Source organism: Phyllobates terribilis, unplaced genomic scaffold, assembly GCF_046119375.1.
Source record: "Phyllobates terribilis strain yellow unplaced genomic scaffold, ASM4611937v1 Scaffold_9__5_contigs__length_417890890, whole genome shotgun sequence".
NCBI lineage: Eukaryota > Metazoa > Chordata > Amphibia > Anura > Dendrobatidae > Phyllobates > Phyllobates terribilis.
The window spans coordinates 381,002,961-381,026,356 of record NW_027362769.1 but is presented as its reverse complement, the minus strand read 5'-3'; the positions used below and the strand labels follow the sequence as shown (position 1 = coordinate 381,026,356).

The 23,396-nt window shown below is 42.9% G+C and overlaps 1 protein-coding gene across 2 annotated transcripts in view; it reads right to left on the bottom strand.

Annotated features, from left to right (window-relative positions):
- Positions 1 to 1,797: 1,797 nt before the first annotated feature.
- Positions 1,798 to 23,396, bottom strand: part of PEMT (phosphatidylethanolamine N-methyltransferase) — a 99,630-nt gene continuing 78,031 nt past the window's right edge. For both annotated transcript variants that reach the window (XM_073648495.1, XM_073648494.1), the window contains exons 5-7: positions 16,578 to 16,689; positions 4,652 to 4,726; positions 1,798 to 2,354 (exon numbers count right to left, since the gene is read on the bottom strand). In XM_073648495.1, the coding sequence (XP_073504596.1) occupies positions 2,300 to 2,354; positions 4,652 to 4,726; positions 16,578 to 16,689 (242 nt within the window). In that variant the 3' untranslated portion in view covers positions 1,798 to 2,299. The remainder of the gene's footprint in view (positions 2,355 to 4,651; positions 4,727 to 16,577; positions 16,690 to 23,396) is intronic.

The window sequence follows — 23,396 nt, the reverse complement described above, 5'->3', positions numbered from 1 at the left end:
AAGAATATAACTACTATAACACTGCCCCCTATGTACAAGAATATAACTACTATAATACTGCTCCCTATGTGCAAGAATATAACTACTATAATACTGCCCTATGTACAAGAATATAACTACTATAATACTGCTCCCTATGTGCAAGAATATAACTACTATAATACTGCCCCTATGTACAAGAATATAACTACTATAACACTGCCCCCTATGTAAAAGAATATAACTACTATAATACTGCCCCCTATGTACAAGAATATAACTACTAGAATACTGCCCCTATGTACAAGAATATAACTACCGCAATACTGCCCCTATGTACAAGAATATAACTACTGCAATACTGCCCCTATGTACAAGAATATATCTACTACAATACTGCCCCTATGTACAAGAATATAACTACTGCAATACTGCCCCTATGTACAAGAATATATCTACTATAATACTGCTCCTATGTACAAGAATATAACTACTATAACACTGCCCCTATGTACAAGAATATAACTACTATAATACTGCCCCTATGTACTAGAATATAACTACTATAATACTGCCCCCTATGTACAAGAATATAACTACTACAATACTGCCCCTATGTACAAGAATATAACTACTGCAATACTGCCCCTATGTACAAGAATATATCTACTATAATACTGCTCCTATGTACAAGAATATAACTACTGCAATACTGCCCCCTATGTGCAAGAATATAACTACTATAATACTGCCTCCTATGTACAAGAATATAACTACTGCAATACTGCCCCTATGTACAAGAATATAACGACTATAATACTGCCCCCTATGTACACGAATATAACTACTATAATACTGCTCCTTATGTACAAGAATATAACTACTATAACACTGCCCCCTATGTACAAGAATATAACTACTATAATACTGCTCCTATGTACAAGAATATAACTACTATAATACTGCCCCTATGTACAAGAATATAACTACTATAATAATGCCCCTATGTACAAGAATATAACTACTATAATACTGCTCCTATGTACAAGAATATAACTACTATAATACTGCCCCTATGTACAAGAATATAACTACTATAATACTGCCCTCTATGTACAAGAATATAACTACTATAATACTGCTCCTATGTACAAGAATATAACTACTATAATAATGCCCCTATGTACAAGAATATAACTACTATAATACTGCCCTCTATGTACAAGAATATAACTACTATAATACTGCTCCTATGTACAAGAATATAACTACTATAATAATGCCCCTATGTACAAGAATATAACTACTATAATACTGCCCACTATGTACAAGAATATAACTACTATAATACTGCCCCTATGTACAAGAATATAACTACTATAATACTACCCCATATGTACAAGAATATAACTACTATAATACTGCCCCCTATGTACAAGAATATAACTACTATAATACTGCCTCCTATGTACAAGAATATAACTACTATAATACTGCTCCCTATGTACAAGAATATAACTACTATAATACTGCTATGGGTGGCGGCGGTATATGTGGGGGGTGGCGGTATGGCTGAGGTCCGCAGGCGCTGTGCCTCTCGCTGGGGCAGTAATCACACAGGACAATTACACGTTGTATTATTTTTCTTCCCGCTTCCTATAATTACCTGACACAATGTGCTGCTGCTCGGGGAACATTACTCTAATTAGCCTGGAAAGTCTGAACGTGAAATTAGATAATCAGCAGACGGAATACGATTTCTCTAGTCAGTGACAAGATGAATAGTTTTCATTTTTAAAACTTTATTTTTTCTGACCTCTCTATCTTTGTGAAATGCATAAAATGAGACACAATGTCCTATCAATGGTCCCAGAACAGTCAAAAACAGATTCATGTTCACGCAGCATAATAAACGTGATAAAGACCAGCCGGCGGCCATGTTGTATGGGAACGCAGGGTGAGGGGCCGGGGGTGTGGGGCCGGCCGCCTCGGCAGGGGGTGAGGGGTCGGGCGCTTCGGCGGGGTGTGGGGCCGGCCGCCTCGGCAGGGGGTGAGGGGTCGGGCGCCTCGGCGGGGTGTGAGGGGCCGGCCGCCTCGGCGGGGTGTGAGGGGCCGGCCGCCTCGGCGGGGTGTGAGGGGCCGGCCGCCTCGGCGGGGTGTGAGGGGCTAGGTGCGGTTACTGCTCCTGTGAGACTTTTAATATTTAATACTGTTGAATGGCTCCGTCTTATCCGGGTACCTGGCGGTATATCATCTATCAGTTAGCCGCTGTCCGGCTCATAGGTCCATGTGCTGGATGACAGTATAGAATCGGACGCCATTAGCGGTATTTCTTGGTCTTCGCTTTGTTCCTGTAAATCTTCTCAGTAAACGGCCTGTAACAGAAGGAGAAGCGAAGAGACAACGTCAGAATTCACAGAACTGACCGAACCATAAATGACGGAACCAAAAACGACCTTTGTGGACAGCAATACATATATGACTCATAAATGACCGGCCCATAGATGACAGAACCATATATACCGCCATCCCATATATAACGGAACCATATATGTACCGCCATCCCATATATAACGGAACCATATATGTACCGCCATCCCATATATAACGGAACCATATATGTACCGCCATCCCATATATGACAGAACCATATATACCGCCATCCCATATATAACGGAACCATATATGTACCGCCATCCCATATATGACAGAACCATATATACCGCCATCCCATATATAACGGAACCATATATATACCGCCATCCCATATATGACAGAACCATATATACCGCCATCCCATATATAACGGAACCATATATGTACCGCCATCCCATATATGACAGAACCATATATACCGCCATCCCATATATAACGGAACCATATATGTACCGCCATCCCATATATGACAGAACCATATATACCGCCATCCCATATATGACAGAACCATATATACCGCCATCCCATATATAACGGAACCATATATGTACCGCCATCCCATATATAACGGAACCATATATGTACCGCCATCCCATATATAACGGAACCATATATGTACCACCATCCCATATATGACAGAACCATATATACCGCCATCCCATATATAACGGAACCATATATGTACCGCCATCCCATATATGACAGAACCATATATACCGCCATCCCATATATAACGGAACCATATATATACCGCCATCCCATATATAACGGAACCATATATGTACCGCCATCCCATATATAACGGAACCATATATGTACCGCCATCCCATATATAACGGAACCATATATGTACCGCCATCCCATATATGACAGAACCATATATACCGCCATCCCATATATAACGGAACCATATATGTACCGCCATCCCATATATGACAGAACCATATATACCGCCATCCCATATATAACGGAACCATATATATACCGCCATCCCATATATAACGGAACCATATATATACCACCATCCCATATATAACGGATATATGACAGAACCATATATACCGCCATCCCATATATAACGGAATCATATATATACCGCCATCCCATATATGACAGAACCATATATAGCGCCATCCCATATATGACGGAACCATTTATATACCGCCATCCCATATATGACGGAACCATCTATATACCGTCATCCCATATATGACAGAACCATATATACACCGCCATCCCATGTATGATACAACCATATATACCACCATCCCACACATGATAAAACCATCTAATAATGTAGAACCCACAGGACCCCGTGTCCCTCCTCATTGGGCTGCACAGGGTTAATTAGCACCCACTCTGAGGTGGGTGAAGGGCCTGTTAGTTTCGGCAGGACTGTCCTTGTGCTGCCCAGCATGCTGGTGGCGGAGGGGCCTTGTCGGCCAGGTCCGGGCCCTTGTGTCCCCGGTGGACATTATCCCTCATTACCAGCTCTGCGTGTGCTGCGGTGGACGCCGGCCTCCATTAATGAGGCAGCGGCGGAGCTTTAGACACTTCTTCCGCCCCAGTGACAATCGCTCCCTATTTCCCAGTAATGTCCCGGCCGCTTCCTGCGTTACCAGGTGCGGGGACGCTCTGACGTGTCCCCGAATATCTCGGGATGAGATTTCACGTGGTCGCACGGCTTAAAGGGAAGCGGACGGCACTGTCATTTCTGAAATAACATAATAGCACATTAGGAAAAAAAAGAAAAATCTATTTTCCCTCCGCTCTCACTTAAGACGTCGTCACAGCGGCCGGTGGAGGGATGAAAGAGCGGCAAAAATGGACAGAAAAAAAAAACTAATTCGCTCATAAAAAACGTCAGCTTGGCAAATAGCAGGGACATAAAGGCGAAAGGTGAGCTATAACAGCAGCAACGATTTCAGAGGCTCCTAAACACAATATACAGTGAAAGTCCTTTAATCCAGCATTCAATAATCTGGAAAAGTGGATTATCTGGCAGCAGTCAGCACAAAGTATCAGGATTGGCTCTCATCTTCGGTTTTGGTCCAATTTTTCTTAACTATTACTCCGCCTATAGATGTGTCAGTCTAAACTGCAATTTTGGAATTGCATTCATGAACTAGGTGAAACAGGATGAGCAGGACCATAGATCAGCATTGGTAAGTAGTAGCGAAATGGAAGGTGAGAAGAAATGTGTATTCTCTAACCGGGAAAACTAGACATCACCTACCCTTCAAACAGGATGGCGACTTTGTAGCACACGGCAACAACAGCGGTGAGGATGAGGCCAGCGGGGCTGGAGTCCCTGGGGAAAAACAAAAAGAAAACACAAGAAAGTAACAGGGGCGGTGAAGAGCGCCCAATATCAACAGCAAACATTCCTAGATAAGGGCACAACATGGCTACCGCTCACAGACCGAACAATGATCCCTCCCTCTAATAAACCCGCAACTACTACACAATATGCACAGCAGATAGGGGGTAGTATTATAGTACATAGGAGCAGTATTATAGCAGTTATATTCTTATACATAGGGGGCAGTATTATAGTAGTTATATTCTTGTACATAGGGGGCAGTATTATAGTAGTTATATTCTTGTACATAGGGGGCAGTATTATAGTAGTTATATTCTTGTACATAGGGGGCAGTATTATAGTAGTTATATTCTTGTACATAGGAGCAATATTATAGTAGTTATATTCTTGCACATAGGGGACAGTATTATAGTAGTTATATTCTTGTACATAGGGGGCAGTATTATAGTAGTTATATTCTTGTACATAGGGGCAGTATTATAGTAGCTATATTCTTGTACATAGGGGGTAGTATTATAGTAGTTATATTCCTGTACATAGGAGCAGTATTATAGTAGTTATATTCTTGTACATAGGGAGCAGTATTATAGTAGTTATATTCTTGTACATAGGGGGCAGTATTATAGTAGTTATATTCTTGTACATAGGAGCAGTATTATAGTAGTTATATTGTTGCACATAGGGGACAGTATTATAGTAGTTATATTCTTGTACATAGGGGGCAGTATTATAGTAGTTATATTCTTGTACATAGGGGGCAGTATTATAGTAGTTATATTCTTGTACATAGGGGGCAGTATTATAGCAGTTATATTCTTATACATAGGGGCAGTACTATAGTAGTTATATTCTTGTACATAGGGGGCAGTATTATAGTAGTTATATTCTTGTACATAGGGGGCAGTATTATAGTAGTTATATTCTTGTACAAAGGGGCAGTATTATAGTAGCTATATTCTTGTACATAGGGGGTAGTATTATAGTAGTTATATTCCTGTACATAGGAGCAGTATTATAGTAGTTATATTCTTGTACATAGGGGGCAGTATTATAGTAGTTATATTCTTGTACATAGGGGGCAGTATTATAGTAGTTATATTCTTGTACATAGGAGCAGTATTATAGTAGTTATATTCTTGTACATAGGGGGCAGTATTATAGTAGTTATATTCTTGTACATAGGGGCAGTATTATAGTTGTTATATTCTTGTACATAGGGGGCAGTATTATAGTAGTTATATTCTTGTACATAGGGGGCAGTATTATAGTATATTCTTGTACATAGGGGGCTGTATTATAGTAGTTATATTCTTGTACATAGGGGGCTGTATTATAGTAGTTATATTCCTGTACATAGGAGCAGTATTATAGTAGTTATATTCTTGTACATAGGGGGCAGTATTATAGTAGTTATATTCTTGTACATAGGGGGCAGTATTATAGTAGTTATATTCTTGTATATAGAGGGCAGTATTATAGTAGTTATATTCTTGTACATAGGAGCAGTATTATAGTAGTTATATTCTTGTACATAGGAGGCAGTATTATAGTAGTTATATTCTTGTACATAGGAGCAGTATTATAGTAGTTATATTCTTGTACATAGTAGCAGTATTATAGTAGTTATATTCTTGTACATCGTAGCAGTATTATAGTAGTTATATTCTTGTACATAGGGGGCAGTATTATAGTAGTTATATTCTTGTACATAGGGGGCTGTATTATAGTAGTTATATTCTTGTACATAGGAGGCAGTATTATAGTAGTTATATTCTTGTACATAGGGGGCAGTATTATAGTAGTTATATTCTTGTACATAGGGGGCAGTATTATAGTAGTTATATTCTTGTACATAGGAGCAGTATTATAGTAGTTATATTCTTGTACATAGGGGGCAGTATTATAGTAGTTATATTCTTGTACATAGGGGGCAGTATTATAGTAGTTATATTCTTGTACATAGGAGCAGTATTATAGTAGTTATATTCTTGTACATAGGAGGCAGTATTATAGTAGTTATATTCTTGTACATAGGAGCAGTATTATAGTAGTTATATTCTTGTACATAGTAGCAGTATTATAGTAGTTATATTCTTGTACATCGTAGCAGTATTATAGTAGTTATATTCTTGTACATAGGGGGCAGTATTATAGTAGTTATATTCTTGTACATAGGGGGCAGTATTATAGTAGTTATATTCTGTACATAGGAGCAGTATTATAGTAGTTATATTCTTGTACATAGGGGGCTGTATTATAGTAGTTATATTCTTATACAAAGTGAGCAGTTTTATAGCAAAGATACATTTAGATGTGGCGGAGAAATCCCACAACATCGCCTCCAGACTTCCCGCAGATAAATGTAGGATTTCTGTGGCACTATAAATAAGTGAAGGGCAGAGATTTTTCACTTCGGAGGCCTCGGGGAGAGTGATTATATTAATGTCCATACTGCCGTGTAGCGAGATCGAGTCCTTGATTTACAGCTGTGGGAAATATTCATCACCGTAGATGAGCGGTAAGCGCTGTTTTTATTTCCAGCCGCCAAATTGCTGGAGGGAAGTCAGAGTCCTAAGTGTCACGACGTCCATCACGCACAGCGCCACTGACACAGTTGATACACCGGGTTCGCAGTGACATCAGAACCCTGACCCCTCCTCGATACAAGTTATAGCGACGCGTTATTTCACGACTAGAATATTGTCGCAAGACTTTCGTTTTTATAAGATATTTTCCATATAAAAATGGCTGCAGGAAATGCTGTGGAATGAAAATGGCGCAGGTAAAGGGACTTTGTAACCAAATAAATGAGGGTCGCGCGTTTTTATTTTTTGACTTTGGTACAGACCCAAATGCGCACGTTATTAACAGGCGTGCGTCTTTAGTAATCGCTTTACGTCCGGGCTTCATCCCCGTGGCTCCGCGTACGGACGCGGCTTCTCGCACGCTCGTTCTGCTGCTGTGAAGCATCGCACCGCACGTCGGATATTCAGAGTATTTTTAGAACTTTCCTTTTTCTATGGAAAGATGAAGCCGTCCGCCGTTTCTTCAAAAAGTAATGAGGTTATGAATCAAATGTCAGAAAGCCCGCTCCTTCCCTTGTTCTCGCCCCGCTCCTTCCCTTGTTCTCACCCCACTCCCCCGAGAGATAATCTTTTCTGGGAACCATCCGTGTTGGGCATTACTCATTGTACTTCGGAGAACCAAAACTTTCATCCGTGACCCAAAGCTGAACAGGAAAAAAAAAAGGCTGCTGGATTCAATGGGGATCCGCAGGTTTAACCCTTTCCCAGCACACGCCTGTACAGCAATACCGCTTTGATGTCTTGCTACAGTGAAAAAGACAATCGCCCTGTTATTTTTCCGCTGTAATGAGGTAGATTTCGGCTTTATTGTACAATGTCCACCCGCCTGGATGACCTTTTTCTATACTCTATAAATGTATCTGTCCTTGACTTCAATGGAACGGTCCTGAGCATTTCATCTACTTTTAGCTCAATAAAAGCGGTAGGTTGCCGTATTATTTATTTCATATTTTTGTGTTATTTTTATTCCCATTATACACTGTGTTCCAAATTATTATGCAAAAAGTGTTTAGGAGTGATAAGGGAAGAATTTGTTTGTTTGTCAGTTAAACTCATTGATGGTGATGTGTGTCAGGGCTCTTTATATCACTGTAAGCAATTGCAGACACCTGTGCTAATTAGTTTGGCAGGTGTGTCCAATGAAAGGCAAGACTACTTAAGAAGGCTCTCTCACATTATTCAGCAGCCTACATTTTCTGCCAAAATGGGAAAGAAAAAGGATGTGTCGGCTGCTGAGAAGCAACAAATTGTGGAGTGTTTAGGTCAAGGCATGACTACAATCAACATTGTGCGATGATCAGGATGAAGTGTCTTGGCAATCAAGAAGTATGTAGCTGATTCACAGTACACACGTGTGCGTGCTGATAAGGGCAAATTGAGGACTCTTTCCTACAGGCAATTACGTCAGGTTGAAAGAGAAGCGGCAAAAAAGCCTTGTCATAGCAGCAGACAAATTTTTGAAGCTGCTTGTGCCTCCAACGTCCCCCGAACAACAAGATGCAGGGTCCTTCAGAGGTTTGCAGCTGTGCGTAAGCCATCCTGTCGACCTCCTCTATCCACTTCACACAAGCAGAAACGGCTCCAGTGGGCCAAACAATACATGAAGACTGACTTCAAAACTGTTTTGTTCACCGATGAGTGCCGTGCAGCGCTCGATGGTCCAGATGAATGGAGTGGAGGATGGCTGGTTGATGGACACCCCATGCAAACACGGCTACAGCGCCAACAAGGAGGAGGTGGAGTAATGTTTTGGGCTGGAATCATGGGGAGAGAGATTGTCGGCCCTTTTAGGATCCCTGAAGGGGTAAAGATGAACTCCATAATGTATGTGGAGTTTCTCAAACAGCACTTCCTTCCATGGTTCAAGAAGAAGAACCGTGTATTCCGCAGCAAGATCATTTTCATGCATGATAATGCCCCGTCTCATGCTGCACATAACACATCTGCATCTCTGGCTGCTATGGGCATTAAAGGGGACAAACTTATGGTGTGGCACCCATGCTCCCCTGACCTCAACCCCATTGAGAACCTCTGGAGCATCTTCAAAAGGAGTGTCTATAATGGCGGGAGGCAGTTCACATCTAAGCAACAGCTCTGGGAGGGTATTCTGTCCTCATGCAAAACAATTGAAGCAGAAACCATCCAAAACCTGACAAATTCAATGGACGAGAGTTCAGAAGCTCCTTTCGAACAAGGGGTCCTATGTGCAAATGTTACATCACCTAGAATAAAGTTTTGAGTTGAAAACTGTTTGATTTCAGTGTGTAATAACCTGCTAATGCTTATAATTTCAGAAATGAACATTTTTTTGTTCTTTATTAAAATGAAAAGGTTGAAAACTCTGCTGTGCATAATAATTTGGAACATGCATTTTGAGTGCAGTTTGAGTTTTTTATTTTTTAAAAAATATACTGTTATCATAGGCAGTTTGTACAAAAACCTTTCAATTGTACTCTAATAGTTATTTGACTGGAAAATTACAATGACTGCAATTCATATAGGTAATTTGGGAAAATCTGCGAAAATATTATTTGCATAATAATTTGGAACACAGTGTAGATAAAAAGCTACATTTTTCATGCTCGTCCTAATGTAAAAGATGAGGGAGCTTAAAAAAGATTAAAATGGCTGCTTCCTTTAAAAACAGCACCACCCTTGTCTCCAGGTTGTGTGTGGTACTGCAGCACTTCACCAATTCAATGGAGCGCTGTTTTTGGAAGAAGCAAGCTTTGTTTATTCTTGTGCCAAACATCGTCCTTAAAGGGATAAATGAGTTTTCATGCTCAAATATTGCTTCTTGCGACTACTATCATGCAGGTAAGGAGGAGCATGCGACTTAAGACCCCAATGTGAGCAAATTTATGGGATCTAGGTAGTTGGATACGACCCCTTTAATTGAGCTCCGCCCAAGTGACTCCATAGAAATAGGACTATTCCTGTTTCTCAAGAAAATTTTCAGGAAGTGTCATGTGAGGGGCAGGGCATGCATGAAAAAGCTACTTTTCAGCACCATTTCTGGCACTTTAAGGGGTAGCATTTGCACTCTGTAAAGGGTCAGTCTGAAAAAAAAATGTTCCTTTTAAGGTTCATTTTTGTCCAATTTTTTTTTATTTTTTTTATTTTTTTACAATATGTATAACTAGGGGTTTTATAATTTTGCTACTCAAATCACCATCGTCCCACTGGGCGTTTATGCTGCTCAAGTGCCAAGAATTGGTCACATAAACTCATTGATCCGTGGCATCCTAAATATTTCCTGCAAAACATGATGAGTACAAGAAGTTCCCGCACAATGGAACCGGCTGATTCACAGGTCTACGAGTTCAGAATCCTCCCCAAAAATTACAGGATTCTGAACCTGCTATTAACCTGAGAGTCCAAACCCATCTACAGCTGGCGGAAAGCGAGTGACTGGGGTGATGAAGTTCAGGTTATAGGACAATAGTCCCGAAAACAATACAGAATAGGGCTCAGCTGTGTTACCACACACAACCTGCAGACTGATGTGGCACTGTTTTTGGAAGGCTATACACCAAAAATTCAGGGAAAAGGGTTTCTCCAGCAAAATTCATTTTATAGAAAAATCTGATGAATAAGGCAGCGACAAGCGTAAATGGAATTAAGGACTTATGGAAAGCTCGAACATGGGACTGCTACTCAACACAAAGAAGACAAAAGATATTGACTACTGCCAGGTACGACCGGGACGCATTTGAGATGGACGGAAACGAACTAGAAGTAATGAAGGACTTCAACCTACTCAGATCGATGAGAACTCAAGATGTAATGATGACATCGGAAGTCAACAGGAGAATAGCTATGGGCAAATCAACCATGAAGTCACTGGACAAGGTCTTCACATCGAGGAAGGAACATTTCACTGGCGACAAAGACACGGCTGGACGATAAAGAGACAAGACAGAAGAAGAATCAACGCCTTTGAGTCTTGGTGCTGGAGAAGGATGTTGTTATCGATACCATGGATGGCAAGAAGAACGAAAATCAATTTGGAACAAATCAAGCCAGACATGTCACTCCAAGCAAGGATCACCAAACTATGACTTGACTACTTTGGACACATCATACGAAGAGAGCAATCACTGCAGAAGGACATCATGGTCGGAAGAATAGAAGAAATAAGGCAAAAGAGGAAGACCAGCAACCCGATGGCTTTATGCTATCAAGATAACGGCGGAGAAGACCCTGGTGGACCTATCGAGGCTTGTTCAAGGACGATCTTCCTACAGATTGTTCATCCATCAAATCGCTATGGCTCGTATTGAGCCGAAGGCCGTTAAATAAATAAAACATCATAATTTTGATGTCTGACAATCTGGAAAGTAGGACAATACAACCATAGAAGGAAGCCTGGTCAAGGGGGACTTGTTAGGAGCCAAGCCAGGCCGAACCCTAGACTATTTATTGACGGTAGAACCTCTTTTATGCACTTTTTGGTAAATATGAAGACCGCTTAAGAAATTTAGTAATTGTAGGGACATATAACATCATAATTTGATGCCTGACAGTTTGGTAACTAGGAAAATACCATAGTTACAGTCTATCCAATTCAGCTGGTCAGGCAGTGAGTAAATAGCAACCAGTTGTCACGGGTGTGTCAGATGTAACAGACAATCGCTCTGCATCTGGCTGCAGAGGGTCACTGCGTTTGGCATTGCAGAAGCCTTCTTAATCCTTCTGACTTTTGGACCCAGCAGCAACCTCCCTCCTGCTCTGATTGACACACCCTGTTCGGGGTGTTTATAAACGCTCACGCTGCTTCACGGAGTCGCTGGTGATATTCACATTTTCCCTTGTGAAGGCTTGGAGCTATAGCAGTCGGCTAGCTTCCTCAGTGGTGCCCTTGGAGGACGTTTGGTGTCATCTCTCTGTTGTCTGCTCAAACTAAGTTTCTCTGCTTTGTTTGTCTCCCTTGTTGTCTTTAGTTTATAGTGGGGACTGACCGGTGCTCACCCCCCCCCCCACCTCCCTATCAAGGGCCTAGCTCTACGGATATACAGGGCTTAGGTTTCCTGCTCGGCGATTGGTGTGGAACCAATATAGGGACGGTAGGGTAGGCAGGGTGTTATTAGATCAGTGTAGGGGTCTCCACACCCCTTTCCCTACTGTCTGGGCTTCCTTCCCCTCATCCCTTCGTGTTGCACTTAGTCTTTCCCACACTGTGCGTGACGCCAGTCTGACAATTACTCAGGCCTTCAGGTCAAGAAGAAATTGCTGCTGAATGTAAGAAAACAACAAGAATCTTTGTCCCTACTCTTTACAGACACAAGAACCACATTTTGCGTTAAATAGTGGTGACCCCTTTAAGGAATTTCTTAATTCTGGGGTGATACGGTGTCAGAACTTGTCTATAGGGCTAGACGTGATGCTACATTTTAGGACAAACCCAGCTTTACTTTGGAGGCCTTACCAACATCATCAATGACATATAAGTTTGATATTATGGAAAAATTACTAGATTCAATAACACTGTCAAGGTCGGCCTGGGGCCAAGACATTGTGCCCAAAAAAACAGGGCAGTAAGGCCTCTGTCTCTGCACTTGAAGGGTCCATTCTTCACAGTTTCTGTTGTAATTTTTTTCTTTTCGTTGACATCCAACCAAAAACATCAAATGGATCTTGAAAGGGCGGCATCATAATCCTCCGTACCCTTGAGATACATTTGTTATACTTTCATGAAATAAAATTTCTGGCAAAAGGGTTCACGGAGGATATCTTGTGTAGCGTTTTTACAGCTTGGCGCGGCTTCAGATTTCATTCTAGGCCGATTTCCTTGCGGGCGGCTGTCAGCTAAGGCTTGATTTTACTAATACATCTTCTATCAGGCCCTTGATTTATTTATGCAAACAAGAACAAATTTACATGGCTGCGCTAATTGACTAACTGTGCTTGCTCCCCAAAGGCCGAGCGTGGTTACAAGGCATTAATTCATTACACAACAGCCTATCTGCGAGCCACTTGCCATTTCCCTTATGTTACAGGGGCCGTGTTACTGTAACTGGCTGGTGATATACATTAAATCAGATCATAATCGGCTAATGAGAACAGTAATTAGACAATGTACTTTCTACAATTAGCGATCCTTGCACGCCAGCTGTGCTGCAGACTTGGAACAAGGCTATTAACAGTCTATTCAGTGACATAGAGAAGGTTCTAGAACTTTGAGGCAGAAGGGACTGATCTGCACCATTTTTAGAACATATTAGGTATAATCTGCAGGGCAAAAAAGAAACTTTCCAGACTTAAAACTGGGGCACATTTACTAATACCAATTTGTTTGGTGATGAAGATCTGATTGGCTACTGCTTGTTCTATCCCCGCCCACTTCCTAACTGATCTTCTGCAGTAAGCGCTCCACTTCATAACTGATCTTCAGCAGTAAGCGCTCCACTTCATAACTGATCTTCAGCAGTAAGAAATCCACTTCAGAACTGATCTTCAGCAGTAAGAAATCCACTTCAGAACTGATCTTCAGCAGTAAGAAATCCACTTCAGAACTGATCTTCAGCAGTAAGAAATCCACTTCAGAACTGATCTTCTGCAGTAAACGCTCCACTTCATAACTGATCTTCAGCAGTAAGCGCTCCACTTCATAACTGATCTTCAGCAGTAAGAAATCCACTTCAGAACTGATCTTCAGCAGTAAGAAATCCACTTCAGAACTGATCTTCTGCAGTAAACGCTCCACTTCATAACTGATCTTCTGCAGTAAGCGCTCCACTTCATAACTGATCTTCTGCAGTAAGCGCTCCACTTCATAACTGATCTTCAGCAGTAAGCGCTCCACTTCATATCTGATCTTCTGCAGTAAGAGCTCCACTTCATAACTGATCTTCTGCAGTAAGCGCTCCACTTCATAACTGATCTTCTGCAGTAAGCGCTCCACTTCATAACTGATCTTCTGCAGTAAGCGCTCCACTTCATAACTGATCTTCAGCAGTAAGCGCTCCACTTCATAACTGATCTTCAGCAGTAAGCGCTCCACTTCATAACTGATCTTCAGCAGTAAGCGCTCCACTTCATAACGGATCTTCAGCAGTAAGAACTCCACTTCATAACTGATCTTCAGCAGTAAGCGCTCCACTTCATAACTGATCTTCTGCAGTAAGCGCTCCACTTCCTAACTGATCTTCAGCAGTAAGCGCTCCACTTCCTAACTGATCTTCAGCAGTAAGCGCTCCACTTCCTAACTGATCTTCTGCAGTAAACGCTCCACTTCATAACTGATCTTCTGCAGTAAGCGCTCCACTTCAGAACTGATCTTCTGCAGTAAACGCTCCACTTCATAACTGATCTTCAGCAGTAAGCGCTCCACTTCATAACTGATCTTCAGCAGTAAGCGCTCCACTTCATAACTGATCTTCAGCAGTAAGCGCTCCACTTCATAACTGATCTTCAGCAGTAAGAAATCCACTTCAGAACTGATCTTCAGCAGTAAGAAATCCACTTCAGAACTGATCTTCTGCAGTAAACGCTCCACTTCATAACTGATCTTCAGCAGTAAGCGCTCCACTTCATAACTGATCTTCAGCAGTAAGAAATCCACTTCAGAACTGATCTTCAGCAGTAAGAAATCCACTTCAGAACTGATCTTCTGCAGTAAACGCTCCACTTCATAACTGATCTTCTGCAGTAAGCGCTCCACTTCATAACTGATCTTCTGCAGTAAGCGCTCCACTTCATAACTGATCTTCAGCAGTAAGCGCTCCACTTCATAACTGATCTTCAGCAGTAAGCGCTCCACTTCATAACTGATCTTCTGCAGTAAGCGCTCCACTTCATAACTGATCTTCAGCAGTAAGCGCTCCACTTCATAACGGATCTTCAGCAGTAAGAACTCCACTTCATAACTGATCTTCAGCAGTAAGCGCTCCACTTCATAACTGATCTTCTGCAGTAAGCGCTCCACTTCATAACTGATCTTCTGCAGTAAACGCTCCACTTCATAACTGATCTTCAGCAGTAAGCGCTCCACTTCCTAACTGATCTTCAGCAGTAAGCGCTCCACTTCATAACTGATCTTCAGCAGTAAGCGCTCCACTTCATAACTGATCTTCTGCAGTAAGCGCTCCACTTCATAACTGATCTTCTGCAGTAAGCGCTCCACTTCATAACTGATCTTCTGCAGTAAGAGCTCCACTTCATAACTGATCTTCAGCAGTAAGCGCTCCACTTCATAACTGATCTTCAGCAGTAAGCGCTCCACTTCATAACGGATCTTCAGCAGTAAGCGCTCCACTTCATAACTGATCTTCTGCAGTAAGCGCTCCACTTCATAACTGATCTTCAGCAGTAAGCGCTCCACTTCATAACTGATCTTCTGCAGTAAGCGCTCCACTTCATAACTGATCTTCTGCAGTAAGCGCTCCTGTCATGTTCTATCCTCGCCCACTTCATAACAAATCTCCTGCTGTGATCATTCTAGTGTTTTAATTGGTTACAAAAGTGTTCTATTTCCACCCACTTCACAAAACATTATGTACATTGACAATTCGAGTAATTGGTTATGATGTTGTATTCTATCCCCACCCACTACACACACCATTTTATTTTCTTTGACCATTTCTAATTGTTTAGTGGTTTATTCCTGTCTCGTTTTACAACGCATGCCCTGCACCTGTGACTTTTTTTTCCCATGATTTGGTTGACTACAGGGTGCGGTATTTCCACCCACTTCAACATAGGACCACGGAAGGTCCACTATTAGTCTTATAAATCAATGGTTAAGTACAGTGACGACAGAAAGACGACCAGAAGAGGTCTCCTATGATTCCTGTTGTTGTCCATGGTCAACTCAGCTGGGCGATGATGCAGAGTCTGATACATACATTAGATATATTACATGTTAAGTAAAAAAAAATATTTTTAAGTATCTAAAATGTGTCTCATACAACTATATAGTATCTATTTCATATCTCTATCAATCCAACAACTCTCATCTTTCCCCTGCAGGATGTATATTGTCTCCACCTCCTCCATAAAGCTGAAGAGTCTCCTGAAGGGAATGTGCCTAGGTCCATGCGACAGATACTGTTGGGGGGGTCCGGTGGTGGACTTGGAGAAGGGGCTTACAGAACTACAGGTGCAGTATCTCTGTTGGACTGGAATCCCACCTTGACCAGTCGGGGTATATGTGAGACCCCAGACTTCTGGCGTACAAGAGGATTGGGGTGATCCTTCTGATAGTTGACGGTATAATGTAACCACCTCGGAGCATAGCAGTGCTGAATACTTACATGAGGGCCAGACCCAGGTAATTGGCAGTACTTCCCCAATACATTGGATTTTCCATTACATTAAATGGGAAGCCGGTCACCTTCTCTTCCATCAGGATTCCAAAGTAATCACCTGGAAAAAAAAAAAAAGAAAAAAAAAAGTTTTGAGTACAACATACTGTTCACTAAAACCTGCTTCAGCCCAATAAATTATTAGTAACCTAATGAGGTGCCCTGTAACAAAAGAAACAAATGACTTGGTAGGCTAAATCACAAGTATGGGGGTCCCGAATCCCCTGTATAAATTGAGTGGAAAAGCACCAGCTCAGTCGCCGCTCCAATCACATGGAGATTACCGCCCCCATAGAAGTGACTGGAGAAGGAATCCTGTACACGCAACGCTACTCACTATACACAGGTCACTCCGAAATCCCAGTTTTCAGGACCCGTGGGGGGCAGAGTCCCAGAAAATATACATTTATCATCTATCCCTTTAAGGGCTAAAATGCTAATACTAACAGGTTACCTAGGATGTGGGTGATAATAAAACAACCTGTGTTATAAATGTGTCCGAACATAAAAGACGACAATTACATTTTCGAAATTCGGGGCGCGGTGTGAAAGTTACAGATGTCAGGGGTCTCTATACCGTACACTCGTCATTGTGTTGGGATGGTAATGAGGTCTCCGGTAAAGCTCTTCACTAATGAACTCACCAGTTTCTGGCTGTGAAATGCGTCAGTAACCAGATAGATGGAGCGATCACCCGGGTAGCGGGGATATTTATGTGCGCGGTGTTAGATGCTATAATGCGCAGGCATGCAATACCGTGCTAACAAGGCACATTTATCCCCGAGATGGGTTTGTCATTCCTCATCAAATCTCTCCGCAGTTTTCCCCAGAAAAAAATAGTTAAAACCCCCCATTCTGGCTAGTTAAGCGTAAAGAGGCTGTCGCTGGAAGATTTGCTTTCTTCCAAAACCAGAGCCATCCTAGTGTAAGGGTTGTGTGGGGTATTACAGCCCGGCTCACTTTAAAGAAGCTGAGATGCAATACCTTACAAAACCAACGGACATTGGTGGCGCTATCCAGCAGATTGGCTCATCAGGGGGTAGGACAGCTGGGTACAAGAGCTACAAAACTGTTTGGGTAGTACCATGGATGAAGAAACAGGCGGCGGGGGAGGAGAAAAACGAATGCAGATAACTCAGAAATTTACTGAAAATGGAACAACCTACAATCCCAAAAGGACGTCCACTCCAGGGTGATGGGATTCTGACCCCGGACCCCTCTAGAGCGTCAATCTCTGCTTAACCTCGATGTCTTAAAGGAGAACAGTAAGAAAGTGAAGGAGCAAAACTCCCATCACGTTCCCGGATCTGCTGAGAGAAGAGGCCGATGCTGGAGGTTTAGGTCTTTCTGAAGACACATTATAAAGTTGTATGGGAGCGAGTGAGAGCACGACGGAGCTACAGTATAGAAAGAAGTAAAAGATGGCAGGGAAAGTCAGGAAAAGAGGAATGGAAGAAAGAACGAGCAAAAAGATTCACGAGAATGAGAAAAGAAAGTAAGTGGTGAGAATTGGGGGAAAAAATAAAAAGGAAAGGAATAGAGTGGAGGAAAATGGGAAAGGGAAGGAAGGATGGAAAGAAGGGAAATGGAAAGAAAGGAAAGGAAGGGAAAGAAGGAAGGAAAAAGGAAGGAAGGGAGGGGAAAGGAATGAAGGGAGGGAAAGGGAAGGAAAGAAGGGAAAGGGAAGGAAAGAAGGGAAAGGGAAGAAAGGGAGGGGAAAGGAAGGAAGGGAGGGAAGGGGAAGGAAAGAAGGGAAAGGGAAGAAAGGAAGGGAAAGAAGGAAGGGAAAGGGAAGGAAGAGAAAGAAGTATAAGGGAGTGGAGAAAAGGGAAAGAAGGAAGGGAAGGTGAAGGGGAAGTGTCGGGTATGGAAAAAAGAAAAAAGGAAGGGAGAAAAACAAAAGGAAAGGAAAAAGGAAAGCTAAAAAAGGAGAAAGAACAGAAGGAAAGGAAAAAAAGAAATTAAAGAAGGAGGGAAGAAAGGAAGGACAGTTGAAAGAAGGAAGGAGGATTGAAAGGTAAAGAGAAAAAAAATGAAATGAGGCAGAAAAGAAGGAATGAAGAGAGAAAAACGAGGGCAGGGGACAAAAAAATAAGGAAAAAAAGGAGAAAGGAAAACAAAGGGAGAAAAGAAATGAGAGGAAGGAATGAAAAAATAGAAGTTTAAAAAATTAAAGAAAAAAGGAAGCAGTGTAAAAAGGAGAAAGGAAAGGAGTAAAGGGAAGATGAAAGAAAGACCAAGAGAAAACAATGAAGAATGGATTGAAAAACAGCAAGTAAAAAAAAAGGAGAAAATCTCTGGTACGGGAGGAATAGGAGAGGGTGAGAAAAGAAGGAAGAGATCAGGAAAGTATGATAGTAGATGGGAAGAAAAGAAAGGAAGAGAGGATAGGGAGAAAAAGGAAGATGAAAGTAGTATATTGCACAGATAATGGCGCAGCCATGATGAGCATGTCTTCTGGCCTTGGAGTGGTCGCTGATTTCGGAGGTCTCGTCACATCTGTGTATTCTGGGGTCTGTCTGCATCTCAGGTGACAGCGGCTGCTCATCGACTTCTTCTGTCCTGTATGAAGGAGCCACATGAGTTCTCGCCCCAGATTTCTAACTATCCCCCGGTAATGTGGGGCACAGCAGGTCAGCAGACAGAACAACAAGTAAAGCAATCTGCGGAGATGAACTCCAGCGCATTGATTCTCATAGACAGAAGATGAAGCAATTAACAGAGCGAGTGGAACAAAACCCATCATCGCTACATATAGAAACAGCACGGCGACTGACAGTCAGAAGTGTCCATCAGCCCCATCTATAGGGAGGAGTGCAGCTAGCTCCATCTGCAGCTCGGGGGCGCCGTCAGGACAATACAGGACCCCGAGTCACCGATCATCCAGGGGGACAGAAACAATGGTCACCAGCACTGATCCGTACACCGAGGGGCCACAGAGCGTAACCAGGGTCCGTACACAGGTCAGACACAAACTAGTGGCTGAGACCATTGTCACCAGGACAGACGGTAGGGCCCTGATCTGCTAGAAATGATGAGACACAAAGACACTGACGCTCGGGGTGCGGGATAACGACGCCGACACTCGGGATACGGGATAATGACGCCGACACTCGGGATACGGGATAACGACATTGACACTCGGGGTACGGGATAACGACGCCGACACTCGGGGTACGGGATAACGACGCCGACACTCGGGGTGCGGGATAACGACGCCGACACTCGGGGTGCGGGATAACGACGCCGACACTCGGGGTGCGGGATAACGACGCCGACACTCGGAGTACGGGATAATGACGCTGACACTCGGGATACGGGATAACGACGCCGACACTCGGGGTACGGGATAACGACGCCGACACTCGGTGTGCGGGATAACGACGCTGACACTCGGGGTGCGGGATAACGACACTAACACTCGGAGTACGGGATAACGACGCTGACACTCGGGGCGCGGGATAACGACGCTGACACTCGGGGCGCGGGATAACGACACTAACACTCGGAGTACGGGATAACGACGCTGACACTCGGGGTGCGGGATAACGACGCTGACACTCGGGGCGCGGGATAACGACGCTGACACTCGGGGTGCGGGATAACGACGCCGACACTCGGGGTACGGGATAACGACGCCGACACTCGGGATACGGGATAACGACGCTGACACTCGGAGTACAGGATAATGACGCCGACACTCGGGATACGGGATAACGACGCCGACACTCGGGGTACGGGATAATGACGCCGACACAAGTGGTACGGGATAACGACGCTGATATTTGGGGTACGGGATAATGACACTCGGGGTACAGGATAATGACACTGACACTGAGGATATCAGATAATGAACCTGGGAACTGAATATACTGGGGTCCGATACTTCGACTGTTTCTATCTTGAGTTACTTTCACATTATGTAAATTTCCCTAGAAAGCGTCTTTTGTCGGTGACTCGGCTTCTCAGAATTCGGGGGGACGTCACCGGGGGCTCCACATAAAAGCTTCCCCATGACTCCGGCAGCGTTTGATGTAGCAGATGAGAGTTCTGGCGGCGCGGTGCGGCGGGTGACACGGTCCTGCCGGTATTTCATTCCCAGGTGTGATTTTCTCGTCCCCCCGTAGAATGCGTTCTCCATGGTGACGGCCGCTCACAGCAGAGGGGGCTGTATACAGCCGCACAAGCTGAAGTGCATTGTTTGAGGCCACAATTAGTAATTTTTCGCAGAACGTTGGGTAACATCTAATAGTCTGATTCACAACAATACCGAGAATTACTGAACAGAAAATTGCAGCCTGTAATGGCGGAGGTAATCTATATGGTAATGTACAGGAATGCAGCGCAGGACATGTGAGTCACCGCTCGTCACGCTGCCACGGCCGGCTCACAACCACTTCTACCCGACCTTGGGAAGCATCCATGCAAATCACTGGGACGCCGATCATATATAAGACCACCTGAAGGTATCAAAACATGTTGCAATGTCCCTGCAGCACCTCCGCAGGTGAAATGAAGAATTACACTGTCCTCTGAACTTAAAAAGTTATGTCATGTCCTCCAAAGCAAAAGCGGCTCTGGTGGATTAATGTCATTGGACCCCCCCAGGATCAGGAGAATGAAGGTGTCCTTTCCTTAACAGCGCCATGCACGAGTGTGGCTGTGCCTGGTACTGCATCTCAGTCCCATTTACTCACCTTCTTAACCCCCTGTAGGCATCAGCATTTTTTTTCTTCCATTTTTGCATAATTATTCTCCAAGAGTCAAATTTTTGGGTACACATATGACTTGTTGAACACGATTTGTTTCAGCTTTTTGGTAGCAATTTCGGCTTTTTTTTGTGTTTGGACAATAAGAAAAAAAAAACATTTCCACTTTATCGCGTAGATCATTACGGCTGTGGCAATACCTATTATTTTTAGTTTGGTTTTTTTTTCACCTTTTTTTTACATTTTTCCCCAATATTGCAGTTTCTAAAAGCAAAAAAAAAATAGATTTTTTTTAGCTAATTTATTGGCATTATTTTTTTTTGTACTAACCAGACAATTGTTTTAATGCTGATGAAAAAAATATTTTTTTAATCACCATGTCCTGTTGCCTGTCAGTATAACAATTGACAGGCAAAGATGGCAGACCTGACAGCCATCATTTGGCCCTTGGATCCAATAGAAATAAAGCCGCATCCGGTAATCGTGTTCTGCGGGGGGAGGGGTTGAACTCTAGGCCCCTCCCTCTGTCTAACCCTTTAGATGCCAGGCCTTTGAGGAGCTAAAACGTGCTGGATCGGAGACATCTCTGCTCCCGGTTGTGGGACTCTTCTTATTCCTGATGGGTCAGGGCTTCACGGGTTGGACCAATAAGGAAAAAAGAAGAGCCCTTATGGCCACCATCATGAGCGGTGAGAAGACCAATGTGTTTCGTAGCTTTCCCCTCTTTCTGGTGTCACCCAGTGTCACATCATGGCAGCACAGCTCACCCGGCCAGCCTGTCCGGGACCAGATATAACCAATTCTCCGGCTCTCTTCTATTTCCTGCAGGCGGGGGAGGGGTGGGCTGCGCTCTACAATGCGGTGCTTTTGCAGAGCCGATGTTATTACTGATGAGGAGGCTTGTTATTCTGTGTAATTACCTCTGCAGTCGCTGGAACCAGGGAAGCTCGCACTTAAAGCTCCCGTCACAAACACAAGGGTCTGGTAACCAGATGCTTCGGAGCGTAATACAAGTGAAGTGGCCCTTGAAGAAGAAAAAGAAAGACGGGGCCAGAAAACAAAAGCGAAGAGAGCTCGAGTCTGACATGACATGGCTGTGATGAGAGTCGTGCATTAGTGCGGGTGGTGAGAAGGGGGGATAGGGACACGCCGCTCACGTAGTCATAATAAATGACCGGGGCAAGTCCTGCAAAAAAAAAAAAAAAGATTAAAAATATTTGAAGGGTCCCCCATAAAATAAAATTATCATCACATCTCCTTCCGTTACTGACGGGATCCATAGCTGTCGTCTGGAGATGTGCAGCGTCCCTGCAGCTCCTCCGCAGGGGAAAAGATGTATTACACTGGGAAAAATAAAAAGAATAAAAAAGGCGTTTAAAACCCTAAAAAAAAAAAAAAAAAATCGAATTTCTAAATAAAGTTTGATATTGTCGTAATGATACCTCTTCAGCTTTCACAATGAACGCCGTGAAAAAAAAAAAAACACAAAAGATATGGAGGAATCGGATTTTATTTTTTTTCCCCATTTCATCGCATTTTTTTTTTTGTTCTCCAGCTTTTTCAGGACATAGTAAAGTGAATGGTGTCATAAAAAAATACAACTTATCCTGCAAAAAAAAAACAATAAGCCCTCATACAGATATGTGGACGGGGGGGAAGCGTGAAATTAGGTCTTATGGAAAAGAGGAAGGAAAAAAAGTAAAATATATATTATATATATATATATATATATGAAAGGGAAAAAATAAGAAATAGTTTGACCGCCATGAAGGGGTTAAGGAGCAGGTAGAAAGGCTGCGATGTGACAGACATTATGGTGTCACTGCACTATCGGCGCTGTAGAGATGTGACCTGTACGATGAATTGTACACTGCTCAAAAAAATAAAGGGAACACTTAAACAACAGAATATAACTCCAAGTACGTCAAACTTCTGTGAAATGAAACTGTCCACTTAGGAAGCAACACTGATTGACAATCAATTTCACATGCTGTTGTGCAAATGGAACAGACAATAGATGGAAATTACTGGCAATTATCAAGACACCCTCAATAAAGGA